The 19,028-nt window shown below is 38.1% G+C and overlaps 1 protein-coding gene across 8 annotated transcripts in view; it reads right to left on the bottom strand.

Annotated features, from left to right (window-relative positions):
* LOC124159492 (protein alan shepard) overlaps nt 1-19,028 on the bottom strand; it is a 198,697-nt gene that overhangs the window by 20,917 nt on the left and 158,752 nt on the right. For 4 of the 8 annotated variants that reach the window (XM_046535327.1, XM_046535326.1, XM_046535329.1 and 1 more), the window contains 6 exons: nt 10,182-10,332; nt 9,097-9,253; nt 7,346-7,404; nt 6,744-6,871; nt 2,758-2,915; nt 128-356 (listed from right to left, as the gene is read on the bottom strand). In XM_046535327.1, the coding sequence (XP_046391283.1) occupies nt 128-356; nt 2,758-2,915; nt 6,744-6,871; nt 7,346-7,404; nt 9,097-9,253; nt 10,182-10,332 (882 nt within the window). The remainder of the gene's footprint in view (nt 1-127; nt 357-2,757; nt 2,916-6,743; nt 6,872-7,345; nt 7,405-9,096; nt 9,254-10,181; nt 10,333-19,028) is intronic. The other 4 variants (XM_046535330.1, XM_046535332.1, XM_046535328.1 and 1 more) reach the window with 3 other exon arrangements.

Below are 19,028 nucleotides of genomic sequence, written 5' to 3'. Positions count from 1 at the left end.
AATTCAAACGAGGGAAAACAAACAAAAAGGTACATAGTTTGGAAGAAGTAAGCAGAGTTGCTATAAGTTTTCCATTAAGCATTCCCCTGCAGTGGGTAGGAAACAATAGAGTAGGACTACTACACACCCAGGTGAAGTCACCCAAGGGTCGCCACTGAGGCCGCCTGGACAGGGCGATTTTGGTTGGGCAGCATACCTCTCCATCTCTCCACATCCGGTTGTCTGGGCTCTTGAACTGACTCCTCTTCTTGATCCCCCCGTCCGCAAACTTCACCAACAGTGGCTCCTTACAGCCAGGGAGGGGACTGCCATTGAACATCTGAATTATGTGCTCACACTTCTCCTTCGTTTCCATCCTGAAGGGCAAAAGACACCGTTTCAGAAGAGTCGCAAAATTCTGTCCGCGGCACAGTGGCAGGGGAACAACAACAGGCAGGCATTGCTCCCCCGAGTACAATTTTAGGGGGGGCTACCTACCCCCGAGGAATTAGGAAGCTGTGGCTCTCTTATAAAAAAATGCTCATTCTCAAAATTATTTATGTCTTCATCCCTAGCAAGTCAACTCTAATTTTGAATGCTGTTTCAAATATTGTGACAAGAGGATGAAACTCACCTGCCTCCCTAATGCAGAACACACTTCGGGACAAATTTTCATTTTTCCCATTTATATGATCCAGGGGCTCAGCAATAGGTGGCAGGGCAGTGGGCCACCACCCCACAATTCAGGGGGTTGTGCGCACCTCTGCTGCGTAAAACCAAGGGGATAATAAAGAGGAGGCCGCAATCTATCCTGTATAAGATTGACTTACTTTACCAATTGGGGTGCATATAAATCTGTTTCCTAAAATGCCCGGAGTGCAGCAATGAGTGAAATCCATAATCTCAGTACTTGCAATAGAGTATGTGTTTTAATGAGGAATAACAATGGTAAGTTATGAATTTGATACATTACAAGGGGGGACCCAAAAATAACCAGACGGAAATCACTGCACACGTAACTCTTAGATTTTGGGCTTCTCCCACCAGATGGGTATTATTTCATCATTTCTAAGTCAGTCTGTGAAATAGCATGGCTTTAGACGGTTGTAGTGAGATCCTGTGACCATTTACTTTTGAAGAGTTTCTTGATCTCTATGATTTTTGAAATGGCTGATATTCGAGAGCATTGTGCAACGTTGAAAATTTTTTCTTTGCTCTGTAAAATTTAGTTGGACACAGTTTATCTTTTGTCTACAGCTTTTAAAGAATGCACCTTAAAAAGAACTGAAGTGCACGAGTGGTATTCCAAATTCAAACTCGGCAACTTGTTGATCGAAAACATTCAAAGCCCGGGCCAGCCTTCCAGGTCCAAAACTGACGGCTGAACAACCTGGTCTTCCTTTGCATTCATTGCAGTGAATTTAAGCTGAAGATTAGCAAATGAGACGAATCACCGTGAAATTCACTCCTCGTTTGCTGACTCCTGATCAAAATGCAGCATGTGTTGCTACTTGCCACGACTTGAGGTTTTGGTAAAAAATTGCATGACACTGCTTTCTCACCCACCCTACTCACTAGGTCTCGTACCTTGTGATTTCCTTTTGCTCCCCCAGATGAAAATGGTGATGAAAGGGAAATATTTTCATCACATTACGGAGGTGAAAATGGAATTGAAGGCCATCTTGCAAGGCATCGGAAACAACCAAAGAGTACCAAAGGTGTTTTGCGCAGTGGAAAAAACATTTTAACCAATGTATCAGTTTAAATGGAGAGTACTTCGAAGGTGACTAGCGTTTGTAACACAAATTAAATTTTGAATTTTTTAAAAAATCATGTCCGTTATTTTTGGGTTCCCCCCAGGTATGTCATTACCAATATAAATTTTGGTCCACAGCCATAATTATATCGCTCATGCACCATGGAATTCAGGAAGCTCTGCCATAACCAATGAGAGTTGTGAATTCAGTAAGTCCATTTAAATGTACATTGAGTGACAACACATTTAGGCCAATTGGAGAATCCTCTGTTGTGGTATTGGTAAGTAAAACTTACTTTTACGTCCAATGATCATACCTTGTAATCACTTGAAAAGGTGTAAACTGTTTACATATAAAATCTTCATAGTATCTAATAAAACTTTACACTATCACATCACTTCATCGCAGTAATGATACTAAAGCTTTGTAGTATTGGTTCCACCAGAAAATGATCCTTGTTAAATGATTACACGTAAAAAGTCACAAAGAGTCCCTTAAATTTTTTTCAAACTTAGAAATCACGTGTCCAATTTACCCAATCAAGGACAACGTTAACCCTTAACCTGCTCCCATCGTCTATAAGCGATCGCCTTAGCACACTGCTCCCATCGTCTATTGACGATTTCAACTATTCTTCTACTCTCCCAGTCCATGTGTGCTTAGAAGTTCCTCCTTTGACAAGTAGATGTCATGCGGACATCTTTTAGACCTCTTTCTATTCTTATTGCCTTAAATATTTATGAAATTTTTTTTCTTAAGTAAAAAGTTATAATTAATAAAATTATGCAAAAATAAAAAAATATTGTTTTTATCTTTATGCGCCTCCGGGGAGCTTTATTTCAGCTTATTTGCGCAGTTAAAGGGTTGAAGTATGAATGGGAAAATTCTAAATATGAACTCACACACATAAGAAGTACGCACACATGCATATCCTTTGAGATAACAAACAATTATGTATTCTTAAAAAAGATATCCAAGTAAATGAGACCAGGAAGCTGACAGAATCATTAGCACTTCTTACCTTGCGAATCCCACACCTTTACTCTGTCCAGTTGTGTCCCTTAAAATTCTGGTAGATATAACTTGACCATATTTCACTAGCATGTTGTCCAGATCGTTTTCTTTATAATTTAAGGGCAAGTTGGCTATGTAGAGGTTTGTGGGGTCTTGTTCCTGTTGCTGAATTAGGAATAAAAGTTAAACGTTAGATGAAAATGGCACTGAATTACAAGACATGAAAGGTATCAGTTGGAAAGAAAAATTAACTCTGACATATCTGTCTCCTTCATTTAAATGCAATTGTAATAGAGTACACATTGCACAATGATATTCCAATAAAAAGCCAAAATGTTAATTTTCATAGGGTGAATATTACTTTTTACAATTATCATGTTACTGGCATTACTAGCACAATTCAGTTTAAGGAATCAGCTACAGGTGCGGTTAGAAACTAACTAGTCTGTCATGGTTAAAAGAAGAGCTTAATTAACTGAATGATAAATTACTGATTTAAAAACTTCAGCTAAGCAAAAATCACCCAGGCCCAAGCTAAGAGAAGGTAACTACTGTCATCAAATTATATGAATTTATAATGACAAACACAGTTAAATGGCTCAAATCTCAGGTAAGAAGAAACTAGTCTTAAAGGAAGATTCTAAGCTACACAGATTTGTAAGAATTCCTATTCAGCTACACAATAAATGATTTGACACAGTCATAACCATTTATCAGAGTCACAAACATAGCTGTCTAAAAATTTAGAGGATAATCAAAGATCCCATTCAAAAGAAATCTAAGCAAATTGACAGCACGTTTCTACACATGTTATTCATGGCCAAAATATAATTTTATAAACAGTGAAATGGAAATAATATGCAGATATTGATTGCCATTTCAAAGCTACACAATTACAAATTCAATTCAGAAGAAAGAAGAAGAAGAGTTAAGGATGGACTTCAGAGAAGAAAGATTTGGGATGAAGGAAAATATTGCCCCTCTTAATAAAACAATTCGGTGCTTACTTTCATTAAAAGCAGCTGGCATCCAACATAGCATTAAACTACAGCTTACATTTCTAATCCCAACAATAAACACCACTATCAAAATTTCTGGGGAGCCTTTATCAATCTGTGCGATTACTTGACCTAGCATGGTGATATCCAAGAACTTAAGATACATGAAAAATGATACAAAAAGGTTATATTCTGGCATTAAAACTCTCCAAAAAAATTTATACTTAATGTAAAAAAATCAGCAAAAGAGATCCTAAGCAGTTATTTAAAATAATGCACACCAATACTCTATACCTAAGCAGAAAAATAAAACTGATTTCTGAGTTTGATATTGATATATTACTTCAAGATTTGAGATAATTCAAAATTCAACGAGAAACTTTGGATAAAAATTTCTTTCCTAACTGAGCCAAGTTCAGTTCATTACTATAATGTGAATCCCACAACATTTTATGGTATAACAGGCATGCTGAGACGAATATATTAATTTGTGTAAAAGTTGCCATGGGATTCATGAAAGTCATCGAAATTTATAATGAAAGTGAATTGACAAAATATTTACTCTCTCAAAAGTCATGAATGATGGATATCATTCATCATTCCTTCAAAATTTTTCCCTTCCCAAATCAACTATCTTCATTTCAGCATTTATGAAAGCAAAACTATTTCCATGATGTAACTAATGCGACATACAGTGAGAGTTTAGCTCTATTTTGTATGAGTGTTAGGTAAAAATTTTGGATGATTGATTATTCACTATAAAATATGCATAGATTATTTTTCAATCAGATGAATCTCAAGACACCAGATCCAATGGGCCAAATGCCAATTTAATGGGTGAGAAAAAAAATCAGCTAGATTTGAATCATTCAAACAAATTTTCATGATTTTAAGCTCAAAGGGTCATATTTTGTCAGCAGAAGAGACAGTTCAAAAGAAATAAATTGTCTTAGAATCCTAAAAATAAATGTCTAAAACCATAAGAGGAACTGAAAATAGTGATGACCACAAGAAATGAATAAGGTGCATTGCTTATTGCCTACAAGTTTGTGCATGGAGTGTTGCCTATACGCAAGGATACATAGTTGACTGTCTACAATGGGTTTGTATTGTAGTATTAAAAATATACTTTTTAGCATTTTCAATCCATTTTTAATAGTTATGGACATTAATTCTACAGTTAGGTGCAGGCATATATAGTGAAATAGCACCCTACTATTCAACTACTTTGTATCAAGAGGGTTCAAGCATTACATTAGCACTTATTTGGCCATTTTTGAGCCATCCATCCCACCATGTAAGCAAAAATAAGCACTTATTGAATCCCTGCCTTCAATTGCTTACGTAAGATTTTTCATTTTGCTTTACGCACATAAAAATAAATATATTTACACTATATGTGAAGAGTCTCTCTCATGATGCAACGTGATCTCCATTGAAGGCATACTATTGAAGCACATCAGTAGTTTTATTAGTAAATAAATTTTTAATGGTACACATAATGCAATGTACCATTTGGGCATTATATGTCATTTAGAAGTGATTCACTTGAGTGCAAATACAATCAAATCCTCGACAGTTACAAAAGACTTAGATGGCCATAACATTTAGCAACACTCATCAGTACAAGAGGCAGTAACAATGAAGAAGTAACATTACCGTAAACCACCACAGAAAAGTACTCTGATGCAGAGGCTAAGGATAATCTCTCTTGAGGAATCGCCATTCTCGTTAACCAACACAGTATGTGTTTTTCTCTCTCGTACAGATGAATGTGCCGAATTTTACAGCCATTGGAGAGACTTTTTTCAACTGTCAATCTATAGAAGCTGTAGAGCTCCATTCTCTTAACTCAACTGAATGCTACGGTTCACCTTTCCTTTCTCCACAAGAGAGTAAGACCTTTCTTCTTAGCCTTATTTGAGCAGTACCATAACATTCCCCTCCCACTTGTAAGCAAAAGAAAGAAAATGTATTACCCCCTTCCAGAAGGAGTACTTACGTAACAGTTGAACCTCTCCCAAAAAAGTTGCTACCTTATTTTATCTCTTATTTAGCAAATATTACAAACCTACACTAGAGTGACCTTAATAAGTACCTCCAACACAAAGCTGCGAGAAAAATTTCATAGTTTCCCATTCAGGCTAATCAGTCTCCCAATAAAAAAAACAATCCATTAAGCACCATTATTTTTCTTTGAACTAAGGCATGTCACGCAAACCATATAATTTTTGCATCTTTTACAAAATGTAAACATTGCTTAAATTACTTAGCTCCTCATAAACAGTGGGCAAGGATAATTTTTTAAAACCTGGCATGTAACTGCATGTGCCAAAAATATTCACTTCTCAGATTATAGGAATAATGAAAAAATATTGTCTAAGTTACTTGATGCATTCTAACATTAAATAGGCCACTAAAGGAATGCTACTATGACACTGACAGGAGATGGGAGCTTATAGCTCACAAACCAGACTGATATTCTGATGAAGTACGCCACAATTTCTTTCGAGAGTACAGGTAATTATTTATTTACTTTAAATATTTGAAATAATACCAATGGCTGTCAAATATGGCAGAAATAATTAAATTTCACACTTGTTGAGAACACAAGTTGAGAATTTTAAAGTCAGAGAGAAAAATGATTTTTTAAATCTAATTAAAATATTTTCAAAGTAACATCAAAGAAAATCAAAATAAATTAATCAAAATAGGTAATATTGCTCATAGTCCCAAAGGCTCATAGGCTTATTGAGTAGGAAGTCCATTTCAAATTCATTTCACTTAGGAATAATGGGCCAGACAAATGATTCTTGTCTAACACTTGGATATTAAGAGGCAATATAACCCTTCGGGAAAAGGACGAGGGTTGGATTTGCCAAGACAAAGTCCATGAGGCAAAAGGGCCTGGGATAGAGAGTAAGAGAGGAGGGAGGGCCGGGGGAAAATAAACAAGAGTACTTGCGACCGATGAACCGGTGGGCATGCAACGTACACTGTGTCTACGGTGAACCACTAGCGAGATACCCACTTTGGCCATCTGGGCCTGCACCCCTTTCGATTGGAGAGCCTTCACTGCTGTCTCAGCTGCCACTGGTGACTCAAAATCAACAAAGCCATAACCTTAAACAGAGCAAGAAAGAGAGGAAACAAATGAAATCAAATACGTGAAATTATGATAGGGGAATATATAATTGTATATACATACTTATATGAAAAAAAAATTGGATAAGGTGCTACAATTTAAAATTCAAATCATACAAAAAACATGACTCTTTTTTAAGCATCTAATTGGCATGAATTTCTTAAACCAGAGGTAAATTGTAATTAGTTTTTTCTTCAAGATTTCTAGAATTTAACGGCACTGATATGGATTCATTTATTTATTGAACAGTTTACAATCCCAAAATTTCCAATCAATAATCAATAAATGACTATAATTCATATGTGCTTAGCCAAAATGGGAGAAGCCAAAAAATAATAAAATACTGCCTACATATTATGATTGAATCTAATGAAATGCTTACAAGATCATAATGACTTAACATTAATTTCAGAATAGTCCACTGATTTGATTAAATTCATACTTCCTCTTACCTTTGCATTTGTTGGTATTCTTGTCCAATATCGCTTTAGTAGAAATAATAGTTCCATACCTGAAAGTAATTTAAATAGGGTTAAAATTATATCACTGCCAAAAGTTCAAGCATCAATAATTCTTTTTCATGCTCTATAAACTTTAAATAACTAGGAAAAAACTTTGTACGTCAAAATCTTGCAATCAAAATCAAAAATGAATTTTCCTCAACAGATGGATAGCAGTATTTGATACTAATTCATGATCTTAAAAAGAGGAAAAGACTAGGGATTTTAGATTTCTTGATTTTACTATTTAAAGGAGGAAAAAACCATCAATGTTAACATGATTTCTTAATAACATGGATTATCATTAGATGGAAATAATTATTATATAATAATGACTTAACTTCATACATACTTATATGCATGGCCAAAATACAGGTTTAATTTAGGAGTACCAACCAAATTATTGCAAAGCAAGCCAAGGATAAACAGTGGTTGAACTCTTGTACGAGGAGAGAAATTTGGAAAAGAATGCCAATATTCAAGGATTTAACACTAAAAGTACCACCATAATGTCAGACAATACAATATCAATAATGCATGCATCATTAGTATTAGGAGGTATCACTTATTTATGGCACTGAGAAATTTAATCTTGTACCCATTCCCCATGACAGGACTTCACCAATTATAAGAGAAAGCTTCTTTCTTAAAATTCATAATAAAAAAAACTATAGGATGAAAAATTTACTTTTGGAATTCACAAGACAATATTACTGTGTAAAAATTATGGCCGAATAAAAGTAAAAATAGATCAAAATCCAAGGAAAATATTTAGAGCAGACAACTAGCTTCCAGGCCAAACGTAGTAGTTTCAAAATCAATTTTAACCAGTTCTGAGAATTTTCTGTCCTCCTTAACGCTATCTAGCTAAGCAATTAAAATATTGCCAGCAACAATGGGAAGTTTGCATAAACACCATATCTATACCACCATTCACATTTTATATGCAGTCAAATCTTGATTAATTACTTATTAATACGAGTACATTTTACAGATTATCAGAGCTGTTTTATCCTCTCTACTTATACAATTTCGAAAAATAGTCTGAAGGTTACAGTAATGAAACTCAATAAACAGATTAGATGTTTCTCAATATATTGCATCTAAATACATATGTTGATGTATTTTTCCAAAATATTTTCCACGTAAATACAATGTACTTACTCAGGCCACATTCATTTTATTCTCAAATATCAGCATTTTTCAATTCTGCAGGCCTTGCACTCATAAGCACATATAATCGAGAGATGACTGCATTAAAATAATAATAATCTCTCACATCATCTATCCTTCCATTGATCAAAATACCAGGAAAATTTTTTATGAATGCTGTTTGAGGCTGAATGAACCATTAAGATTTTACGCCTGGTAAACTTAGCTTAGTTGAGAGCAAAAAATTTTATTTTCACCCTGAAAATGGTGAAAGTAATTTGTAACCTCAGATTACCAACTTATAACGTTATGCATAGTGAGCAAGATAAATAATATGACCCCAAAAACTCATGCATAGAAAAAGGGTTCCTTTTCAGTTATTTCAGTTAAATCTTTAATGAAACTGAGAGCAAATGAAATTTAAAAATATACTACAATTGATAAAACCATCCAAACTATTTAGTAGCATTCATTAATCTCCCCAGGAGACTGCAGCCTCCGATTTCACACCCAAATGCATTTCATCACAATCTAACATAAACTATTCTCACTGAGAACACATGTTGACAAGATCCTTGTCTGTTGTGGTTGGGGTTAATCCCCTGATGTATAAATTGGTCTTCGAAAGCTGTTCAGGTAGAGTGCTGCCACTATTGCCTCCGCCTCCGCTGTTCCCTAAACTTGAATTTGTAGCATTGTTTCCTCCACCTGCAGAGAAAAATGAAAACACAAATCCAGATAAGAATCTTCACTCACTAAGTACTATAATCTTAAGGTTACTTTGGATATTTGAGGCTAGAGCTCACCAAAGACTGAATCACTGGCATGTGAATTTACTTCATTTGGGTCGTGGGAATAGGTGCTCTATTCCCCAAGGTATTCGCTTGACATTGATCACAATTATTCGTAATAGTTATCATTCCAAACAGTTGACTTCGATCAGTTATCAATGCAACTGGAATTTATTCATTCCAACAACAATATCAGCCCTCGCAATTATTTTAGATATTAAAATGAAACAATTGATTTCCTATGTATTTACTTACAATTTGAAAATGCATTAGTACTCTCTAGCATAAATAATAAAACTACATATGTAAATAGTGAAAGAGGGAGTTTTTAAACCATTATCAGTGGAAATTAGAAACATCCTGGTATAATAATTAATTTATAGTTCATGAATCACAGAATAATCAGGAAGGAACGAATAAGAGTTCCTAAATCTTTGAAAAAACAAAGTACTCCCTCTCAACTAGTGCTATTTCAAGAACAAGCGAGTCAAGTTAACTATTTTTTCAATCATTTCTGCCCTCTCACTATCCATTCCATAAATTTATCATTGCAACTTTTTTTCTAAATTATACCCTCATTTTCAAAGTAGTTGCCAACACAAACAAAAGCATTGCTAATGGTGAATAATGGAACTCGGATAATAAGATAATTCAAGTAAATATCTGCCACCAAAATGACATTTTTTGGTAACTTTAACTACATACTTTCATGCATAATATGTGAATTCAAGAAGCATAATAATGTCTCTCAACTTATGATTACCCACTTGCAGAATAAAAGCATTAATCGCTTTGCATGCACAAAAAATGACGTCCAGATGGGTGATGGGTGAGAGCATGCATACCTCCACTCTGAGAGCCTGTGTTGCTGCTGCTACTGCTGCTGCTGTGTGTGGTGGACGGGGACGTGGCCGTGGGGACTCGAGGTGGCTGGGGCTGGACCTGCTGCTGCTGCTGCGCATGGATGGGCTGGGGCTGCTGAGCTGAGTATGACGTCTGCAACACACAAGATTGCAAAGGTAAGTAAAAACGTCACCTTAATAGATGCATGAAACACTGATGTCTTTCGTAACAATGTAACCACAAGGGTCACTTCCGGGAGTTGGGAATGCACTCCCTAAAAACAAAAGAAATGACACTAATACAGTTAACTTAATAAGCTCGATATTATTTCAGATGAGCAGATGTAAAATTAATAACTGTACAAATACAGAGAGGGAATCAGATTAAAATAAGTTAAAAATTAAAAATATCCCCCTTACACACCAACATTTAGTTTAAGTTATACAAAGCACTGAAAAGTAACATTAGTTAATGAAAAATTCTATTTACAACATATATCACACTGACCGTGAGTTAAAAATTTGTAATGCCCATGGGGATACTTGCATGGGGGGTTTCAGTTTTGCACAAGTCACCAATTTTGACAGTCGCACTTTGGTTAGGCATAGGAATGGATGGACTTTCAATCAATTTTATTCAAGGAAGTTTTCAGATTTTTAAAATGAATTAGGATGAATAATGGATTATTATTTTTAATGAGACAGGAGAGCAAAAGATGTGATGTGAGGAGGAAAGAATTAATTGAAATGCTCTCATGTTCATCCTTTATTTGCTAAAGAGTAATTTTTAATTGATACTTTGACTAAAAGTGAAGCCATTCTTTGTACATGTACAGTGTGAACCCCAATGCTTAATGCATCCAAAAAGGCACAATTGCAGAGGGAGCAGTGGTGTAATAACCATGAATGAACCAAGAGGGAAAAGAGGGAGTGGGTCATCGGTTAATGTTAGCTTATTCTCCCCCATTCGTAGGTCTCGGTTTAGAATAAAAAAGACAAGTGAAAAGTGCCCACCCCTTTTCAAGAGCTGGTGACGTCATTACAGCTGTTTCGTTCACGCTTTCCAGCAGAACCTTTCACTGAGAGAAGAAATCGCTACCAGGAGTCTAAGTAAGACCCAACCACACGAGGCCCATGCACAAGACCAAGGTGCAGCAGCGATGCAGTGACACCCTAGGCAGAGATCGTGACGTCATCAACTTATCAGCGAAAGGCCGCGATTATTTCGCGGTGGATAGCTCGAGAAGTAGGCTTCGGATCAGAAAACGGACAAATACCGGTCTCTTATGCTAACAGGAGAATTATGATATCATGAAAATGTTTCTAAAGTAAATACAAAGACTGCACATTCCATTATGGTAGCCGCTATGAGGTTCCACAGTTTAGCTCTATCCGATGAGTCGGTTAACTCTTATCTCGCAGCCGTAATGAGGAGGTTTCGAGGGGGAGGGGTACGCATGGTATGGCGATAACGCGAGTGGGGGAGGGGGGAGTGGCCGTGACCGTGACTTTCCCCCGCTCGTGATGGCCTCACCAAAACCCTTCCCCCCCTCCCTTCCCAAAGCAATCCCACACCACTCCTCAATCTTCATCGCTAAGCAAGGAATTCCCGAGAAGGAAGAAGGTGAACCGGTACACGCGTGCAGGGGGGAGGGGTATTTCTCGGTAAGGGGAGGAAGACCGGCCGGTGGTCACACTACATGTGATCGGGATAAATGCCAGTTCATAGAAAAAAATAGCAATCAGCCACACGAAGCACTAGTCAAGAGTGAGATTTCAGTCAACGCGCGTCAGCGGCGGAGGTCACAGAAAAAAATAGCACGGAACCTGTTGAAAATTAACGTTGGGTTCGGTCGATTTGGAATTAACGGGAAAATGAGAGTGAAACTTTGGAACGCGTAGGGTCGTAGTCTTTTGTTTCGTGCGCTTTGCATCCGTGTATTATTAGCGCTGGTGGTGAATAGGGTAGTTTCCTTCATCAAAGAAAACGAAAGGCATTGATAGCGATTCGTTACCCGCCATTATTGTATTAATAATATACAAATTATTTGGTTTTAGAAGCACCGGTTTAGACGAATGGCAAGGGTCAATTTTATCCTCATTTGAAAAAAGGCCATTTTGGCGCCCATGCGATTCCACTCCACGTGACGTCACAGGGACCTACTTTCTATACGAGTAGATAGGAGTTTTACATCGTCTGAGATTACTAATGCATGCACGAGGCACAGAGCTCAGGGACACATCTCTTAATAATCACACGTTAAAAATACCTAAGTTCGGAAAGTTTCCTTCGTTTGATAGGGGAATAATAATCCTTATTTAAGCCAAGCGCTACCTGCTAGCAGGATACTCAGCTACCTGCTAGCAACCTGCGTCGTATCAGCGCTCAAGCCTCGTCCCAAGGTCACCTCACTTGCGGCAGCGGGAACCAGAACGACGTCACAAGGAGTTTTCCAGGCATTCATACTTCCCCGTCGCGTTTTCGCGCGCTTGAAAATTTTCACTTTTCATTTAATCGCGAAAAATAGATATCGTCATTAAAAAATCTAAAAGCGTGAAATACGTACTCCAGGAGTGATGATCTTTCGATTTAGGCAATAAAAAAACAATAGGAAACCACCCTTTTACGGGAGAAGACCTTTCGGAACATTGGTGTAACTAGGAAAATGCGTTGGGGGGATAAGATGGACTGGGGTGGCGACCCTCAGGGGCGGATCCAGGATTTCTTTCTTGGGGGGGGGGGGGGGGGGGCACAAAAAAGGCCGTACACTTCGCGCGCTTTCGAATAGGTTTCCAATAACTTACACAGCACAGCGATGAGTGCATTAATTAAACATGGGCGTCCATAGGAAAACTTCGCTGGCCGCAGCAGCGCACAGTAGTCAAGAGACCCCGAAAATAAAGCAAAGACCCGAAAATAAACTTTCTTCCCGAACGATTTGGCTGGTACAGGGTTTTAGGAAAATCCCTTAGTCACAGGTGCCAGGGAATACGCTACTCGGCACATGCCAGCGTGAAAGTGCCATTCGAAATAGCCGTTGCATTCCTAGCGCGCAGCTAAATAAGCATCCACTTCAGTGGGCTATAACATCAATGCTATTACTCCTATTTGAGTTCTGTTAGCTGGAAACAGTAGAAATAAATTAGTAATTTTAAATTTCAATTTATATTTTCGTCGGTCAATTAACTTTTTACGGTATACACAGAACGTATAGCGCTGGAAGAGATACGAAGCTTCGGCGGGTATACTTGGGAATAGTATTTTATTTAATTTTTTGGATTTATGCAAATGGCATTATTGTATTTCCATTTCTTGTGGAACTGGCCAGTATCAGTACCAGTATTTTCGCCACCATACCGGAGATAAAGAGATAAGAACGACCAGGATATTTATTCCGATTAATATGTCGGTAAGGGATAGCTACAGCTACGGCCAGCCATCCATAGAAAGGTAATGCAGCAATGTTAGATAAATTCGCCAATCCAACCGCTAAATAAAGGTATTGATCGCTAATAATAACCAGAGTAACGCCTAGGCTGAAGTTTTACAGACTGATTTTCACTTAAATGAGAAGATTATGGGAAGATTTACGAATGAAAAGGTAAAAGAGAGGTGCTATTTCGTACTCATACGCTCACACCTACTTCCAGTCACACAGCGATCGCATGGGATCCGGTGCAGAAAGACTTAATCCGTGAACTTAATGAAGTACAAAGGAAAGCTGCACGATTAGTCAAAAAATGCTACAGAAAGAGCAACACAGATGTTAAAACGGATTAGGCTGGGTGCCACTCTGTACAGACTCGGGGGCTACACGCTAAGCTAAGACTGCTTGAGTAATTGGAAATTGATATCTTCATGAGTGACACGGAGAATATCGTATACATGATACCTAATAATAGAACCCAACTTTATTTCCGGGTCCGATAAAAAGTATATATTCAGAGAGATATTATAATAAACGGATAGGAATGGGAATTCGATTTCCCCTCGTACATTAAGGGCTTTAATAAATGTTAAGTGGAACTTCTATAAAATATTTCCTTTTCATTTGTAATCGACTGGTGTCCTAACACCCCCCGCCACACCCAGGGCCGGTTCTAGATATTTTTCTAGTGAAAGTAAACAACATTACGGCCGACCCCTTCATAATTAGCTTGAGAGGTAGTAGGATTAGTACTGAACAATGGACTAGGCGCTAAGGCGCCCCCTTTTGCTTGGCGCCCTACGCAACCGCTTACTTTTCTTACCGCTTAAACCGGCCCTGACCACACCCCTATTTAGGTAGCTTGACGGGTAGTATGTAAATTTATATAATGATGAAAACAGATCAAGTTGCCTTCTGCATGTTGAGACAGTACGATTATGTTGACGGTCTTCAACAGCAAGAACACTTAATGCAATGCGTCCCACCCATCGTTTAACACAAAAAAATTCCATCTGGCGGATTCACACGTGCTGACAATAGCGAAGTGGCCGACACGTGGCATCCGGAGTTGGCGACGCCGCCCTCTGATGCAACTGCCTTGCAGTCGCTACCACAGCATCTCCCGAGGTGCAAATGCTTCCGAGGCGGTCGTGCGATGACCGAAATAACCGAAACCGCATACGTTTCGCACGATGGATTGGCAAGGGGGAGACAAAGAAGAGCTAAGAGACATTGTCAAGGCCTAAGCAAAGAGGAAGAAAATATGCGGAGTAATGGCCCATTAACGCCAAGGAGGAGGAACGAGCGAGTGATATAGTGTCTCGCTTTAAAATAAGGGCGGGAGTAAGACGTCCAATGTTCTATGCCACAGTTGTCTTACGACCTTCATCACAGACGCTCTTGTTAAAGCTTAAACTGTAACTCGACTTCACCGAGTAATGACAGTAATTTGCATTTATCAGCCAGAGATATATCACCAAAATACCGAGTTTAACTATAAAATAAATGGAAAACGAGCAAAATATATTGAAAATGAAAGTTTCACTCCACAAGACAAAGATAGGAATAAAAAATAAGGAGAGACATAATTTTACACTGTTCGACTTCTAGGATAACAGGATTGCGGGGTTCGGTCCCCCATCTTCAACGCCAATATAGTGTCCAGACCTTCGTCAAGAAGCGTATGGCTGGGAGTTTACCACTGCTGGACTTGGTTGGCGAGAGAAATACCACCACAAAACCATATAATAATAGAGAATATGCGCGTTAGGTCAAGCTACTTAACTGAATTAGAGAATGGCCTCACTTCACTCATAAGAGATAACCTAAACAAGAGGGATGAAATATTTCATAAGGTTGAATCTTTTCAAAAGGAGGAAGAGAGGACATATCACCATAGAAACATGAGTGCGAGTAAGTCCTCCATTTCGACTCAAATGACTTACGACCTTGATACGAGGGATGCTGCATGGTCAGGCAAAGGTTAATGCGTAGACGATGAACTCCTTCCTTACACCTTCATTAAGGCGTAGTCGTGGATCGGCTATTCAGAAAATTTCTAGAGATTTACCGAACAAAAATTTTTCTCGCCGAAAAAAGTTTCCTTTAATGACAAGGTAGGTTGCTGAAGCGGCGACCAATTAACTCAATGCTGATTTCACTCATGGCGAGAGGTCTTGCGAGCGATCGCAAATACAACCTAAGGTAACACGAAAACATACAAAATTTAAGTTCGCCTTGGGTGATAGGACGACAGAGCAGGCATATGAAAATATATGGTATTATGGATAAATGATTACAAGTCAATCGCTATTAAAGAACTCCAAAAAATGTAGGAGAAAATAAAACAGAATAACCCCAAACAAAGGACGATTGACTATGCGAAAAGTGTTGGTTGCAAATGGTCATGAGAAGTAGCGTACCAGTTATCCCAACTTGATACGAAACCGAAGTTTACATTCGTGATGATATAATCTATCAAATTAGAAACTTTTCTATGCAAAAACCTCACGATTGCAAATAATTTGTTGCAAATATTGACGAAGATTGGACCACTATACACTCATCGCGCGGCTACGAGCATTTTTGAAAATCTATGAAAGAAATGCGCCAATAACGGCCTTTGGACTTGCATTAATCATGAAATAAGATCGATGGGAAACACTTTCTAATCCCCCTTTGCGTTAGGCAGCGCCATGCGCCTCTCACGTACACGCACGCACCGACTCACACACGAGAATAAGCGCGTGCTTTGTCTCGCGCATCAAGCGATCCGTTCCCATGGTCATATCAATGAACACCAAGGAAAGGTCGCAGCCAAGTGACGCAACGCCAGCGCATAGCCTCCAACCAGACCCCCAACCTAAGTACCTTATACTCTCTATCTCTCTCTCGTCGCCTCTTCTCCTCTTCAAACACACGAAGTAACTTTAGTCCATAAGAGACGACCCCAAACCAATTGAAGGAAAAAGCTATCTCCACCACAATCCATACCAAGGCTAAGAGAAAATTATCGACTAGCATGCAGTCGCGGATACAGAAAAAACTAAAGGGGGGGGGCGCAAAATATATCTTGAGTCGTCTTTACTATTATCGTAATAAACACTTATCAAATCACAGGCAGAGTACTAGAAAATTGTATGTAAAGTGATTATACACATGTAAAAGACAATGCCATATTATGATATAAAAAAGTTACAATTGTGGTTTTGCAATGTTCGGCAATACGGGCGCACCCGCAAGGGGATGGGGATGGGGCCACCCCATCTGTATCCGCCACTGCGAGCATGTATTTTCATTCGGATGACACGGGTTCTAACATACACGATAATATTTAAAACTGGTTTATGATATAAGATGATTTGAATTGTTTTGATTTTATAACGTAAATAGGACTCGATAGGGCTAGAAATACATTTAAGGTCTCTACTGAGTCAATTCAATACCTCCACTGCACAAACACTCAACAATCTCCCACTGAATCAAATCCGCTCAACTAGTAAGTACCCCTAAAGTGCCTACTAGATGAACGGGTTCGATTCGGTGGGCGATTGTTGAGCGTTTGTGCAGTGGAGGTATTGAATTACCGAACGCATGTCATTATCATTCCTTTGAATCAGAGAAATCAATTCAAGTGACTAAATAACTCCGAGTCTGGACAGAAACGCATCCCATTAAAATTCAATAACGATCACGATTCGGAAAATGCAAACAAGCGAGTCGACTTGATGCTTCTTTGACGCTAAAAAGAAAACAATTACAAAGAGTTTTCCACCAAAGATAGAAAAGAAACAACCTCGTAAGGAACAATAGAAATACGAATGGTAAATAAATATCATTAAGGTTTTGATGAGTTTGTATGAGTTTTGATGAAATGAGATGCGATGTATATATTCTTGCATCTAATCACCCAATCTAAAAATTTGCGTCTAATCTAAAAAGTTGCATCTAATCCTAAGATACGCATTAAGAATTGCGATGAAAGTTTCATCAATTTAATGGAAAAAGGTACGCAACTTATATAAATCTAATACCATTGTACTGATAACAGTAAGCAAAATAATGGCAGGGTTCAAACTAGCCAAGCCAAAAATACAATTTCGGACGAATTTAGAAGAGGCATTAACAGCAATTGAAATATTTTCCATAAATCACACTCCAATTGATCGTTCTAGAAAAAAAACTGGAACTGGAAAACGGACTAGAATTTCGAGCGAAACGAGGTTTCGAGAGCAATGAATAAACTAAAAATAAATAATCGAAGACAATTTTATTCATAGCAATGAACCTTACAGGTTTAGTTTTTTTTATTTATTTCACACACCACCGAAAACAGCACTGTTAGGCCTTTACATCGGGGTTGATAACATTTTACAATCACAAACATCCATGCCCTGGATAAGGGTAACTTACCCAGGCGGGACTCGAACCCGCGACCTTCGGGTTGGCAGGCGAGGACTTTACCCCGCCGCCGACAAAATGTAGCAACATTACCGCCGCCGAAAAAAACTTTCAATTGAGAGTACGGAGCTAGACGTCTTGCATCATCTAATAAATAAACCGTTTCCGAGTAGATAATACTTCGAACGGTGAAGGATTTCATAATCCGACACTGACTGAAAAATATTTAGAATAGAAAAATAGAATAAGGGTAAAGACCGCGTCATCAAAAACACGTATCTACCGTGTTCCAAGCACCTCTATACTGTCAATCTCAAGGCCATCATCATCCATGACTAAGAAACCCTTATTTACAACATCTTTCAAATTAGGAACTTACTCATCGACTACAGTCGATGCCCATTATCGAATAGTGCGCGCAATCAGCTTATCTACAACGGTCTATGAGTAACTAACCATTGTTACACCGTTATCTCCATTCACCGTTCAAAGCAAACACCACTCTTCTATGCCAAACATCGTTCCATAAGCCTTTCGTAGACTACCATTACCACGGATACCGAGTAAAAACATGTTGATTATGATAACAGGAACTGAAATAAGATGGACCAAGGGCATTTGCAGTTTAGGCTCTGACGATATTGCGTGCGCTCCGACTATATCTTTACCGAGATGATTCAGTGAAGAATTGGTAACTATCAAGCAACGTGGATATTAAATTAACTAACAATTATTTAGGAAAAGTCTTCGATCATGAAAAAGGGAAATTCGAGGCTAGGGAAAAATATTGTCAACATCACTACAGCTTTCCCATGAGGAATTTGTACTAGGTCATGGGTCGCTTGCGAGGAACCCTAAATAAATGACTGAAAACCTCGTCATGAATGGACTTCTCATGTGAATGTACAAAGTGTCGTCAGTAGTTCGGGTTAGATTGTGGGACCAATTTTCTAAATGGCGAAGGGTATAAGGGGGCATATCTGTTTGCGTCCATGATTTAAGGTAACAGTAACATTATTAA

This window comes from Ischnura elegans, chromosome 5 (genome assembly GCF_921293095.1).
Source record: "Ischnura elegans chromosome 5, ioIscEleg1.1, whole genome shotgun sequence".
NCBI classification, from domain to species: domain Eukaryota; kingdom Metazoa; phylum Arthropoda; class Insecta; order Odonata; family Coenagrionidae; genus Ischnura; species Ischnura elegans.
This window is presented reverse-complemented; position numbering and strand designations above follow the sequence as displayed.